The following is a 14,744-nucleotide window of genomic DNA, read 5'->3' as shown; positions in this document are numbered from 1 at the left end:
TCTGGGGTTATACTTGTTAAGTCAGTATTTTGAAAAATGAAACACCCTGATTTTGTTCACTTTTGTTTTTATATAAAATAATCTTTACAGTCAAAATGTACTTCTAGATGCTGTATTAAAATTGCTGGCAGAGTTTATTCTATACAAAATGAACAATCTGGCCCCTTGTTTTATTTGTAAAGGTTCAATGTATCTATGCCTGTCTACCTCAATCTGCAAGGGAGTGTCAGAAAGGCCCCGCATTCGCCAAGCCGTGAGTTATCACTAACTTTTCAGATGTGTTAATGAATGTGGAACAAAAGCAGTTGTGTTTAAAAGGAAAAAGGACCACCAAAATAACTTTTATTATAGTAGCAGGCGTAAACCCTAAACTGAATATCCAAATTGTGTCAAAAATAACCTACTAGAGATGAGCTTCCAGAAAACCTATTGTTGAACTGCTCTGAAGCTATCATTTTAGCTATAAATTACTGTTGTTAAAATTTTATATACCTTCGTTGGAAATTAGAATGTTTAAAATATTTCTAACCAAGTTAAAACAATTTGAACAAAATCTTACCCCATCTAAAAATGATACTATTTAGTTGAATTTAAGTTAAGCTTTTCAGTATATGACCATATAAAGGGGTAAAGTTTTAACCTTTTTTGTTATTCACATGTGAAAATACAGAAATTAAATGATTGAATCACATCCTACATGAAAGTTTTTGGAGTGCTCCAGACATATCATGTGAAGTACGGAGGTATTTATATCTTTTTGGCAACAGTAGTTCTTGCTTCAGTAATTCACCAGTAGGTTTTCATTCATCGATGATGTATCAATTTAAGGCTAAAATAAAACACCTACATTTCTTAGGGCTTATTCTATATAGAAAGAGGAGACATCCTTATGAGTTTTTCTTTTTGTTTTTCCAAAGAGATTCTAAGCAAAAAAATTGTAACTAACGTCTGTATTTTGTTATTGGAGCTAGTTACCTTTCTTTTTCTTAGATTCTTTAACATTTTGAGTAGATAGTCATATTTGATAAGCAGGTTGGATGCTTCTGTTGCTTAGGAGGTAGGTGTATCATGTTATATGAAGACAGAATGAATTTAAATGTACCTAGTTTGACAATATAAAAAAGCGCAGACTACATAAAACTTGGAGGTATGGAACCTTTGGACGCATGAAAGTTAACGTTTCATTTAGGCAATGTGCCTTTGTTTGACTGGTGTGTAAGTCCTTCTTCCAGGTTTGTACGCTCTTAAACGCGTTACTCTACCCTCTCTAACTCCTCCCAGCAGCAAAAGGGAGACACTTCAGCTGGAACAAAATAGTGGAAGAAATGGCGTCTGGGGTTCAGTGGGGATTCGCAGTGTGTATGCAATGTTTGCAAGATTATTTTTTATGTTTTTCAATTACTGTAAATAAAAATATATCAATGCTTAGTGTCAAGAAGGGAACATTGTATACCAATATAAACTTAGTGGGTCTACAAGTTGCTTAACCTCTTGGGCCTCAGTTTTCTCATCTGCAATATGAAGGAGTTGGACTCGATAATCTTTAAAGTCCATTCCTGCTCTAAAATCCTGTGCTTTTCTGAAGTACTCTATTTAACAGAATGCATTGCTTTCTCACTTTGACTATTTGAATTACGTATGCAGTACACTTACTGCAACTGCATGTTGTCTAAAAGTTTTTCTATAGGATGTATGTAAAAACTAATCCCTCTTGAGCTGATTGATAATGTGTGTATGTAGCCACACATAAAAAGCTAGTAATAGTAGGGCTCTCAGAAAATACTTTCCAGTTGTCTAACCTTGAGTGTTATTAACTCTTCTATATTACAGGAGATACTACTCGTCAACGAATCAAATTCAGTGATGACAGAGTATGCAAGAGTCACCTTCTCAACTGTTGTCCTCATGATGTCCTTTCTGGAACTGTATGTATTTACTAAATATATTGTTTGATTACTGATATGCTGCAATAATGAGCTACTTGATAAAGTCTTAATTCTGTTTCAAAAGAATTGACTCGTGAGGAGGGATTTGCATCCTTTATTGTTTGTTCACGGTGATTATTCAAGTCTTCAGTAATGGGTTTCCTCACAGAAGTGGTTGATGTTTTGTTTTATACTTTTTTCTATTCTTTAGAGCAAAAAAATTTTAAAAGCATGTTTTGTTTGGAATACAGAAGTAGTTATATAGCATTTGTACTTTTAGTTCAGAAATAAAATAACTTATTGTTAAAGTAGTTCTTTTACTATTGAACAGTAGACTTCGTCTAGTACAGTATACATTTTTAAGATTTGTACACATTTATATTGTGGAATAGTGGGTAAATATATAAGTAAATACTTATATCCACACAGCTTAATTTGAGAGTATTGTCACTTAAAATGTTGCTCCTGCTAATACTGTAAAGCTCAGGTTAGATTCTGTGTCTGCAGAGATGTTGATCTTAGAGTATCATTGTTTTACTTTGGAAGACCACATGATGATGGACTTGTTGGAATATGGGACAAATAATTTGATTCTCTGACTTTTGGATTTGGTTGAAATGACTACAAGTAGCTTCCCTTCGTAGCTATATCTGATGTTGGAGGGGAGCTTTAGTAGGGACTGAACCTCAAGCTGGCTTTAGTTCTCATTTGCCAGAAATGACTGAAATGAAGAAAAATTTCCAACTTGCCTTTTCAGAAGCAGTGAGTTTCTTAGTCAGGAATATCTAAATGAGTAGTTTCTTTGATAGGAAATGACTTTGATAGGAGAGTTAAAATTAAGGATGTGCCCCAAAGAGGTAAGTCTTAAGGCATGTGCAACAGGAAACCCCTTTGTCTTTCTAGCAGGAACGATAGTTGAAACTTCATGATGTTAATAGGAAAAAAGAGCATAAGTTTGTTTTAAAGTAATACTACAAGGCAAGAAATCCAGTTTCTGAGCACTGAAATTAGGAAGGACTGTGACAGATAAACAAAATAAACTCTAAACTTTTTTTAAGATGGAGTCTTGCTTTGTTGCCCAGGCTGGAGTGCAGTGGCGTGATCTCAGTTTAGCTTCCCGACTTCAAGCACTTCTCCTGCCTCAGCCTCTGGAATAGCTGGGATTATAGGCTTTCACACCACCACGCCTGGCTCACTTTGATATTTTTAGTAGATATGGGGTTTTACCATGTTGGCCTGGCTGGTATTGAACTCCTGACCTCTGGCGTTTTTTATTTTGTTTTGTTTTGTTTTTTGAGATAGTCAGCCTGTGAACACTGCCCACTACAGCCTCTACCTCCCAGGTTCAAGAGTTTTTCCCCTCAGCCTTTTGAGTAGCTGTAATTACAGGCACACACCACCATGCTCAGCTAATTTTTGTATTTTTTGTAAAGACTAGGTCTCACCGTATTACCCAGGCTGGCCTTGAACTCCTGGCCTCAAGTGATCCTCCTGCCTCGGCCTCCCAAAGTACTGGGATTATAGGCATGAGCCACTGTGCCCTGCCATAATAAACTCCTTTATCTACTTTCTAACATTTTCATAATTATTTTCTACTGTGCTATATATAATGCATCTGAAATCTATAAAATCTGTGATTGTCTGTGGTATACTCTGATTTTCCATGTTTAATATTGTATAAAATTTAACTGTTAAAAGTTATTTAATTTTATTTTTTTATTTTTTTGAGATGGAGTTTCACTCTTGTTACCCAGGCTGGAGTGCAAATGACGCCATCTTGGCTCACCACAACCTCTGCCTCCTGGGTTCAGGCAATTCTCCTGCCTCAGCCTCCTGAGTAGCTGGGATTACAGGCATGCGCCACCATGCCCAGCTAATTTTTTGTATTTTTAGTAGAGATGGGGTTTTACCATGTTGACCAGGATGGTCTTGATCTCTTGACCTCGTGATCCACCCACCTCGGGGCCTCCCAAAGTGCTGGGGATTATAGGCGTGAGCCACTGCGCCCGGCCTTAAAGTTATTTTATTTGAAAATTTTAAATTTTAAATTTTATTTAATGGCTAAATTACCACTTGAGATACATTTTGAGAACAACATTAATAAAACTACTTGGGCCCCGGAGTTTAAGACTAACCTGGTCAACATAGTGAAACTCCATCTCTACAAAAAAAAATTAGCCTGGCACGGTGACGTATTCCTGAAGTCCTAGCCACCTGGGAGGCTGAGACAGGAGGATTGCTTGAGCTCAGGAATTCAAGACTTCAAGTGAGCCGAACACACCACCGTACTTCACCCTCGGCAGCAGAGGGAGACCCTGCCTCAAAAAAAAAAAAAAAATTAGCAGTTACAATTCAGTGTTTTTCATTCTTCATTTAACAGCAGAAAAGAAATAGGCATCTTCAACATAAAGAGGTGTGAACTGTTACACTCTGTCCCAAAAAACATTTGTTCTATAGGGTTTGACTGCCAAGAAGCCACAGCTCTGTAATAAGCTATTTGTATGTAGGGTGAACTGGTAAGTTTTTCGAGTCTTTAAGGATACCACTGTATGACACTTTGGAGTCTCACAAAGTCCTTTACCTAGTCCTCAAAACTCTGCCTAAATTCTGAAAGGTTCACAACTCAAGTAATCCTCCCATCTCAGCCTCCCAAAGCACTAGGATTACAGGCATGAGCCACTGTGCCTGGCCTTAACTGTTGATTTTATAATGCTTTTTCTTTGTTGTGTGTACCCTAAAGATTTCATGACTAAGGGTTGCCCTTTAGTTTTCCGGGCATTGTGCCTAAGATCTGTCATTTGTAGGAGAATATGATTTACCAATATTTTAGGTTATTTAGAAAAAGAATACAGAAAAGCCGTGCATGGTGGCACATGCTTATAGCCCCAGCAATTTTGGAGGCTGAGGTGGGAGAATTGCTTGAATTCAGGATTTCAAATTCAGCTTGGACAATATAGTTTAGACTTTGTCTCAAAAAACAAAAAGTATCCAGAAAAGCATTTCCTGCCTGTTTTTTCATTATAAAGAGGTTGGAACATTATTTCAAGCATTTAGAGATGGAGAGTGTAATTTGTTTTTTGTTTTTCTTTTATAATTAATAATAGAGATGGGGTGTCACCACATTGGCCAGGCTGGTCGCGATCTCCTGACCTCAGGTGATCCACCCATCTCAGCCTCCCAAAGTGCTAGGATTATAGGCATGAGCCACTGCGCCCGGCCGGAGAGTGTGATTTGTAAAAATTGTCTTCATGACTGACAGTTTGGAATTTTGTGGAACTGAGTTTCATGAAAATGCACTTAAAAGATTTTACCTTTCATTACTTTGGCATAACTAATTTTTTTTTGGAGACAGAGCCTTGCTCTATTGCCCAGGCTGGAGTGCAGTGGCGTGATCTTTGCTCAATGAAACCTCCGTCTCCTGGGTTCAAGCAATTCTCCTGTCTCAGCCTCCCGAGTAGCTGGGACTATAGGTACATGCCACCATGCCTGGGTAATTTTTGTAGTTTTAGTAGAGACAGGGTTTCACCATGTTGGCCAGCCTGGTCTTGAACTCCTGACCTTGTGATCCACCTGTCTCGGCCTCCCCAAGTGCTGGGATTACAGACGTGAGCCACCACGCCTGGCCTGGCATAACTTAATTCTTCAGCTAATAAATTAATCCAGGCCTGGAGTGGCTCACACATGTAATCTTAGCACTTTGGGAGACTGATCTGTTGAGAGGTTAGGAGTTTGAGACCAGCCTGGCCAACATGGTGAAACTCCATCTCTACTAAAAATACAAAATAATGAGCTGGAAGCCTGTGATCCCAGTTACGTAGGAGGCTGAGGCAGGAGAATCATTTGAAACCGGGAGGTAGAGTTTACAATGAGCCGAGATCGTGCCACTGTACTCCAGCCTGGGCAAAACAGCCAAGACTCTGTTTCAACAACAACAACAACAAAAAGGCTTGGATTATTTTTCTGTTGGTCTAGAATATTTTCATATTGTAGTCTCTCTTTTCCTCATTTTGGCCCATTTGGTTTCTCCCTAAATTTACTGTAGGCAGTATCCCCTTTCAGATTTAGGCAAAACAAAAAATCTTAAGCCAAGTTATTTTTTCCTGCAACACATCGCTTCTGGTACATATCTTCCCTGAGGAAAGATAAGAAAATTGATGTGCTTTAAAAAATAATTCTTTCTAGCTCTTAGTGATCTGGAAAAAGATATGTGATAGTAATAACTTACAGTAGGCTTTAAATATAAAGCAAAGATGATAACAGAAACTTGAAATTAAGATCTTCAGACATGGAAAATTTATACTCTCATAGTATGCCTGTTCAAAATTCAGAAATCACCACCACTAATTTTATCATAGCCCTCATTAATGTACCTTTACCGTTGATAGCGCTCATATCTTCTAGTATAAAGTCATCATTTTACAGATTAGGAAAAACTAAGGCTTAGAGAAATTATGCTGTCAAATGTCTCACAATAAAAACCCCACAGTATTGTATACCATTTAGGAATCTTAGATTTACTTAAATCTATAAATACTTAACAATTTTTTGTTAGTTTTTTTAGGTAATACAGTTACCTAGGGCGGTGACTTTGAGATGTTTCTGAAATATCCATGGAGGCATCTCATGCACTGAGGATTTGGGAGTAGGCTAGTCCATTCTGTTTCAACTCAAATTTGACATATTTTAGTTTTTTTAAGACAGGGTCTCACTCTTGCCCAGACTGGAGTGCAGTGGTGCCATCTTGGCTCACTGCAGCCTCCACCTCCTGGGATCAAGTCACTCTCCTGCCTCAGCCTCCAAGTAGCTGGGATTACAGGTGTGCGCCACCAGACACAGCTAAATTTTTTTTTTTTTGAGACGAAGAGTCTCAAACTGTTGCCTAGGATGGAGTGCAATGGCGCGATCTCGGCTCACCGCAACCTCCGCCTCCTGGGTTCAGGCAATTCTCCTGCCTCAGCCTCCTGAGTAGCTGGGATTACAGGCACACGCCACCATGCCCAGCTGATTTTTTTGTATTTTTAGTAGAGACGGGGTTTCACCATGTTGACCAGGATGGTCTTGATCTCTTGACCTTGTGATCCACCCACCTCGGCCTCCCAAAGTGCTGGGATTACAGGCGTGAGCCACCACGCCCGGCTCTTTTTTTTTTTTTGAGGCCAAGTTTCATTCTTGTTGCCCAAGCTGGAGTGCAATGGCACGATCTCAGCTCACCGCAACCTCTGCCTTCTGGGTTCAAGCAGTTCTCCTGCCTCAGCCTCCCGAGTAGCTGGGACTACAGGCGCACACCACCATGCCCAGCTAATTTTTGTATTTTTAGTAGAGACGAGGTTTCACCATGTTGACCAGGATAGTCTTGATCGCTTGACCTCGGGATCCACCCGCCTTGGCTTCCCAAAGTTCTAGGATTATAGGTGTGAGCCACTGCGCCAGGCCTAAATATTTAAGATTAAATGTTATTTAGCTGAGATTAAGATTTGAGGAGATCTGAATGTGAAGATCTGATGTTTTTGGCATTAACGTTGCTGATTGGCTTGATATTTAGTCAAGCCAATAATTAGGGTTAATTTTTAGATTTTCCCAGTTGGCCAAATGACCCAGGTTTTAAACATATTTAGCTTTGAAGTGTGTTGTGTCCTTATTTTAAGCAGATTTGCTGTATTTCATTTTTCTTAGTCTATTACAAAAATATACATTCCTTAACTATTTCTGGCGACTGCCTAAATATGCATTTGGTTCCCAGGAAGTTAACAGTGCTTTAAAAGTTTCCCAGTGAATGATTAAAATTTTACTATTAAACCTTAAAAACCAAGACTTTCCTTGTTTAATGCATTTTTTGCAAAAAAAGAACAAGAATATCAGAAATATTCAACTTGGGATACTTAAGCCCTTTGGAAATAATCCTTTTCTGTCATTCTGAATAATAATTTTTTTTTGAGTTGGGGGTCTCTGTTGTCCACACTGGAGTGCAGTAGCTATTCACAGGAGTAATCATGGTGTGCACTATACAGCCTTGAACTCCTGGGCTCATGTGATCCTTCCAACTCAGCCTTTTGAGTAGCTGGGACTACTGCAGATACACACCACCATATCTGGCTCTATTGTCAATGATCTTATGATCATTCATTTTATATGCTATCTTATTTATTTATTTTTTTTTGAGATGGAGTTTTGCTCTTGTTACCCAGGCTGGAGTGCAATGGTGTGATCTCGGCTCACCGCAACCTTCGCCTCCTGGGTTCAGCCAATTTTCCTGCCTCAGCCTCCTGAGTAGCTGGGATTACAGGCACGGGCCACCATGCCCAGCTAATGTTTTGTATTTTTAGTAGAGACGGGGTTTCACCATGTTGACCAGGATGGTCTTGATCTCTTGACCTCGTGATGCACCCGCCTCGGCCTCCCAAAGTGCTGGGATTACAGGCATGAGCCACCGCGCCCAGCCCACATTTTATATACTATTTTAAATAGTTTAATGCCGTTCAGACTTATGGAGGTAATTTTTTTCTTCATAGTGACCCAGAAACCATGTATAGTTATATCTTGTTCTGGTTTAGTCTTTGTTTCTAGTTGAGGTTTGTTAGCACTTTTGTGTATTACTTGAATTAATGGTTAAGTATAGATACACATTCATATGGGTATGATGGACTGTAGTGTTGATGTCCATTTAATGAATTTCTATATATCCATCAGCCAGCTTTAGGAAATATTTTACACATGGCCTACTTTTATTTATAATGACATATATTCCTCCTTCCCCCACCTTTCTTTTTGAAGCAAATCTTCAAAAATCTTGAACCTAGGATGACTCTTTGTTATTATTATTATTAATCAAATTTCTTATTTTTTCTTTTTTTTTTAAGAGATGGGGTTTCTCCATGTTAGGCTGATCTCGAACTCCCAACCTCAGGTGATCTGCCCGCCTAGGCCTCCCAAAGTGCTGGAATTACAGGCGCAAGCCACTGTGCCCGGCCTATTATTATTATTTTTAAAGAAACACTCTCGCTCTGGCATCCAGGCTGGATTGCGGTGGTATAATCGTAGCCACTGTAGTCTTGAACTCTGGGGCTCAAGTAATTCTCCTGCCTTAGCTTCCCAGGTAGCAAGGATTGCAGGCTCATGCCACCATGCCCAGCTAATTTTTAAAGTATTGTAGAGTTGGAGTCTCACCATGCTATCCAAGCTCTTATCAAACTATTGGCCTCAAGGGATCCTCCTGCCTGGGCCTCTCAAACCTGCTGAGATATGGGTGTGAGCCACTATACCCAGCCATAGGATGACTCTTGAAATTAAAGAGACAGTAGTAAGGACCAGTGTTATTCCCAAAGTAGGAGGTCTGGGAGTTACTGAAACAGATTGTTTTTCATAGTCTAGTACTAGTTAGTATATTTCAGTGTCACATTGGTTTCTTTGTACAGTAAGTCTCAATAAATGTTTATTACCTAAGGATCAGGAATTATTCTCTTAGTATTTCCTGGACCCTTCCTATGTTTTTTAGAGATAAGTAGTTTTATCAACTGTATTTTGACACTTCTAGGGAAACAATCATGCTCTCTGAGACTATTTGTTGGAAAAGGGAATATGGAGTTATAAAGGTATTATTTGGAGGATGTAGTTCATTGAACACAAAATAGTAAGGAATGAAAACTTGATTTTGTTTTTTAAGACCAGAGTATCACTCAGTCACTGAGGTTGGAGTGCAGTGGCACGATCTTGGCTCACTGCAGCCTCCACCTCCCAGGTTCAATTTTTAAATACTTGAGTACCTACCATGTGTGCTGTGTTAGGTGGTGGGAATGAAGAGATATGGACATAGGTTTCTGCTTTAGTGGTGGGAGCTTACATTGTAATGCAGGAAGCACATAACCAAATATGAAAACAAATAATGTGATTTCAGGTAGTAATGAGTGTTATGACAAAGAAGCATGGTTTGATAATTCAGAGTGGGAATGGGGCAGGAGGGGGCCAAGGCCAAGGAGCTTCTCTGGAAGGGTGTTGGAGAAAATTTTTATTTACTTTTTAAATTTTATTTATCTATTTATTTATTTATTTTTTGAAGAAGTCTCACTTTGTCTCGCAGGCTGGAATGCAGTGGCGTGAGAATGCAGCTCACTGCATTGTCCAACTCTCGGGCTCAAGTGATTCTACTTGTCTCAGCCTCCTGAGTAGCTGGCACTACAGGCGTGTACCACCACACACAGCTAATTTTTGTACTTTCAGTAGAGACAGGGTTTTACCATGTTGACCAGGCTTATCTTGAACTCTTGACCTCAAGGAATCCGCTCCCCTTGGCCTCCCAGAGTGCTGGGATTGCAGGTGTGAGCCACTGTGCCTGGCTAAAAATTTTTATTTTATTCATTTGTTTGTTTTATTTTATTTTTTATACAAGAACTCATTTAATACTGGAGAAAATTTTTGATGAAGTGACATTTGAAGAGATCTGAATGTGGAGAAGAGGATAGTCATTTCTGAGTTGGAATGAATTTGCCATGTTGTTTCTACACAAAACTTGTGGTAGTTCCCTACTGTTTTTACCTGTACTGAAAATCTAAAATCCTTACCCAGGCTACTACTACTCCCTTGAATGAATAAATAATTCAGTATAGTTTTTTCTTTTTTCTTTTTTTTTTTTTTGGAGACAGAATCTTGCTCTGTCACCCAGGGCTGAAGTGCGTTAGTGTCATTATAGCTCACTGAAGCCTGAAACTCCTGGCCTCAAGTGATCCTTCTGCTTTGGCCTCACAAAGTGTTGGGATTGCAGGCATGAGCCACCATTCCTGGCCTAGTTCTCTCTTGACCAAACTGATTTACTTATTGTTGTCTTACTTCTTTCTTTCCCTAGCATGCATCTCATTTTGGTTTATACTAGTTTCTCGACCTGTAATAATTCTTTTTCCTTTCTACAAATTTAAATCTTGTCTGGCTTACTATTTGTGATTGCCTTACCCTGTAGCAATTTAGCCTCTGAACCCTGGTATCACACCTGCTTTCTGTACTACTAAAAAAAGTTTGTTATTTATCTTGTTTATTTGCATAATCTCATTCTCTCTTTATCTTTCCAGTTAGGTAGTACACCATAGTCTTTGTGCAACAAGACCTCTTGATTTAACTTTCTCTAGTTATTCTTGCATATCTGGGGTCAGAAATGGATACAGAAATAATTCCTGCTATGTTCTTAAAAATATTACAAAAAAGTAGAGAATATCGTGATTTTTCATTACTCTGGGAAAAATAGGTTTGGAAGTGGAGCATATACAAGTGGGAAGAGGCAGTTAAGAAATTGAGAAGTGGTAGAAAAAGCAACAACTAGTTTATATTTGCACAATGTGCCCATCATGTCTAAGGTATATTTGTTAACGTGAGGTCAGACTTCATGTTCTTATGCAATTTGTTAGAGGGCCTTCTGGAAAAATGCTTGAGCTTTAATTTCGGGAGGAATATGTAAAACTCTCAGCTCGGAAAACTTGGATAAAGAAAGCCTGTGGTGAATGTAGTCATATATGTGTATCATACTAGACACTGCTGCTTAGATTTCCTATTACTATGTCAAAATCATCACGTCCAGAATTTTCCCACACAGATCAGTTCTCTCATTTGATTTACTCCGTTTTCTTGGTGGCATCATTGCTTTCTCATGTTTGAAATACTTGAAGCCCTGAAAATGCTCCTGACTTTTTTCTTTCCACACTTAATTTCCATTTAGCTAATAACTGTAGGTTGAAAGTTACTGTGTTATTGAAAGAATATGGAGCTGTATTAAAGACCTGATCAGATTTTTACTCTGCTGCCATTAGCTTTTGATCTTAGGCAAATCATTGATCTCTCTGAGTCTTGATTTCCATATTTGTAAGAAGGTGTGATGGGATTATTTCAGAGATACTTCACATTTTTAAAATTTTTGTTGTTTTAAATTCTTCAGCACTCTAATTTACGTCTGTCACCTCCTTTCTTTTCTCTTCTTACTTGACTGCAGTGGCTTTACTTCTAGGTTCTTTTAATAGCTTCTCTTGCCCTTTATCTCTTTCTTCTGGTCAGTCCATCTGGTAGTATTGGCTTCTGAAACACAGATTTTATTGTGTCATATTTCTACCTGAGTAGTCAAGCATTCTTCTTTGTCTACAGCATACATTCTGCATTTTTTTGGACTCATTTTCAGAATCTTTCACAATCTAGTCAGGGGTTGTAAACTAGTGGCCCATGGGCCACTATAATCCTACATCCCTTTTCCCCCACCCATCATTTTCCTTTATCTTCTAGTAGATATCATCTCGTTCCAGTTAAGTCGCTCCTCTTTATTTTCCTGATAGGAAGGAAATATTGTATTCTCTTCTTGAAGCATTTGCTCTGGTTCTTTCCCACTATTCTTTGTGTTCTGTGTAAATTATCTTCACTTGTCCTAGAAACCTCATACATATTGATATTTAATAAAGATAGCCTTCTTTTGTAAATTCATTTGAAAATGGAAGCATTAGAAATATGTAAAGTTAAGAGCAAAGTAAATAAGTTCTTTAACAACTATTGAGCTGTAATACAGTATTGTCTGTAATACAATATTATGTAACAAAATATTGAGTACTGTATTATGTACTCAAAATACCAAAATATTGTATGTATTATGTAACAAAATATTGTGATGTGGTAGAGAGTGTTATCTGACTGGGGCTGTTACACTGATAAAGACTGTGTTCCTCCCTCACTGAGCTTATATCCCAGTGCAATCAATATGCAAAAATAAGTAGGTTGACAACCTGCCTTCAGAGTGCTTTTATAAACATCTTACTTGATTCGAACAGCAATCCTAAAGTACTTGAGAAAACAGTAGTTCAGCCGCACAAGCAGGATCACTTGAGGCCAGGAGTTACCAGCCTGGACAACATAGCAAGATCCCATCTCAAAAAAAAAAAAAAAAAAGGCTGAGTGTGGCATGCACATGTAGTCCTAACTGAGGAGACTGAAGAGAGAAGATCATGTAACTAGGAGTTCAAGGCTGCAGTGAGCTGTGATCGCACCACTTTACTCCAGCTTGGAAATTCAGAGAGTTTAAGTGAATTTCTCAGGATCAAATGGATAAGATGAGGTAAAGGGAGGTCTTTGAATATGGTCCAGTGCCCAGTCTTTTTTTTTTTTGGAGGGGAGACAAGGGTCTCACTCTGTCCCCCAGGTGGGAGTGCAGTGGCACCATCTCAAGCTCTCGACAACCTCTACCTCCTTTATTCAAGTGATTCTCCTGTCTCAGGCTCTCGAGTAGCTGGAACTACAAGTGCACGCCACCATGCTGGCTAGTTTTTGTATTTTTAGTAGAAATAGGATTTCACCATATTGGCCAGGCCTGTATAAGTCCTGACCTCCTGATCCACCCTCCTCGGCCTCCCAAAGTGCTAGGATTACAGGTGTGAGCCACTGCACCCGGCCATTAGTTTTTTTTCTCTGAAATTAAATTGGCTTCATTGATTTTTTTTTTTGGCGGGTGGGGGGGTGACGGGGGGGATGGAGTCTGGCTCTGTTGCTCAGGCTGAAGTGCAGTGGTGCAATCTAGGCTCACTGCAGCTTCCACCTCCCAGGTTCAGGGAATTCTCCTGCTTCAGACTCCTGAGTGGCTGGGATTACAGGCACCTGCCACCACGGTCTGGCTAATTTTTATATTTTTAGTAGAGATGGGATTTCACCACGTTGGCCAGGCTAGTCTTGAACTCCTGACTTCAGGTAATTTGCCGGCCTTGGCCTCCCAAAGTGCTGGGATTACAGGTGTGAGCCACTGCGCCCGGTGTCTGTCTGTCTGTCTGTCTCTCTCTCTCTCTCTCTGTGTGTGTGTGTGTGTGTGTGTGAGAGAGAGAGAGAGAGAGAGAGAGAGAGACAGAGTCTTACTCTGTCTGTTAGGCTGGAGTGCAGTGGCATGATCTTGGCTTACTGCAAACCTCTGCCTCCTGGGTTTAAGTGATTCTTGTGCCTCATCCTTCTGAGTAGCTGGGATTACAGGCGCCTACTACCACGTCCGGCTACTTTGTGTATTTTTACACAAAATTACACAAAATCCCATTTTACACAAAAGATGGGATTTCACCATGTTGCCCAGGCTGTTCTCAGACTTCTGACCTCAAGCAGTCTGCCTGCCTTGGCCTCCCAAAGTGCTGGGATTTCAGAAGTGAGCCACCATACCTGACCTTGCTTTAAATTTTAAATACTCCTCTAAGCACAGTGCCAGAGCAGAGGCTTAGTAGTCATGATGATACGGACAGAGGAACATAGATGCCTGGTATTCTGAAAATCTGCATTGGGTATGCCTACTGTTTCACAAGGTCCTTGAAGAGATGACCACTGAGGATATTCCACATATTTTTAAAAAGCTACCTTTATTATAATTAGGCCTTTTGTCCTAGGGCTTTGACACCAAAATCTACTGTGGTGAGTCAGGACTCACCAACTAGCCTGCCTTTTCGAGGAATAAGAAGAGTAGCTCAAAACACTTAAGAAGTTAAGGAGTCGGCCGGGCGCGGTGGCTCGGGTCTATAATCCCAGCACTTTGGGGAGCCGAGGTGGGTGGATCACAAGTTCAGGAGATTGAGACCATCCTGGCTAACATGGTGAAACACCCTGTCGCTTAAAAAGGTAAGGAGTCCAAGCAAGGAGGTAATCCAAAGAGAGGCTAAGAAGAACCTCTCCTCCAGAAGCTCAGATCAGTTTTGTCCTGGAATTCATCTTGACCACTCTGACTTGTTATTAAGCCCTCTTGTGCCAAATGTTCTTCTTTGCCCTCTTTCCCAGTTTGATTTATTCAGTGTGGGTACATAGTAGATAAAACAGAAGAATCCTTGCCCTGTGGAGCTG

General features: G+C 39.7%; 1 protein-coding gene across 46 annotated transcripts in view; it reads left to right on the top strand.

The window, feature by feature from the left end:
• Positions 1-14,744, top strand: part of LUC7L2 (LUC7 like 2, pre-mRNA splicing factor) — a 60,373-nt gene that overhangs the window by 14,334 nt on the left and 31,295 nt on the right. For 29 of the 46 annotated variants that reach the window (XM_078343671.1, XM_078343644.1, XM_078343657.1 and 26 more), the window contains 2 exons: positions 183-253; positions 1,831-1,925. In XM_078343671.1, coding sequence (XP_078199797.1) covers positions 196-253; positions 1,831-1,925 — 153 coding nt within the window. In that variant the 5' untranslated portion in view covers positions 183-195. Of the gene's footprint in view, positions 1-182; positions 254-1,281; positions 1,360-1,830; positions 1,926-14,744 lie in introns of all 46 variants that reach the window. The other 17 variants (XM_002751943.7, XM_078343672.1, XM_078343686.1 and 14 more) reach the window with 2 other exon arrangements.

The sequence above is a fragment of the Callithrix jacchus genome, chromosome 11, assembly GCF_049354715.1.
Source record: "Callithrix jacchus isolate 240 chromosome 11, calJac240_pri, whole genome shotgun sequence".
Classification (NCBI taxonomy): Eukaryota; Metazoa; Chordata; class Mammalia; order Primates; family Cebidae; genus Callithrix; species Callithrix jacchus.
Note: the sequence above shows the minus strand (reverse complement) of the source record. Positions and strands in the feature narration are given on the sequence as shown.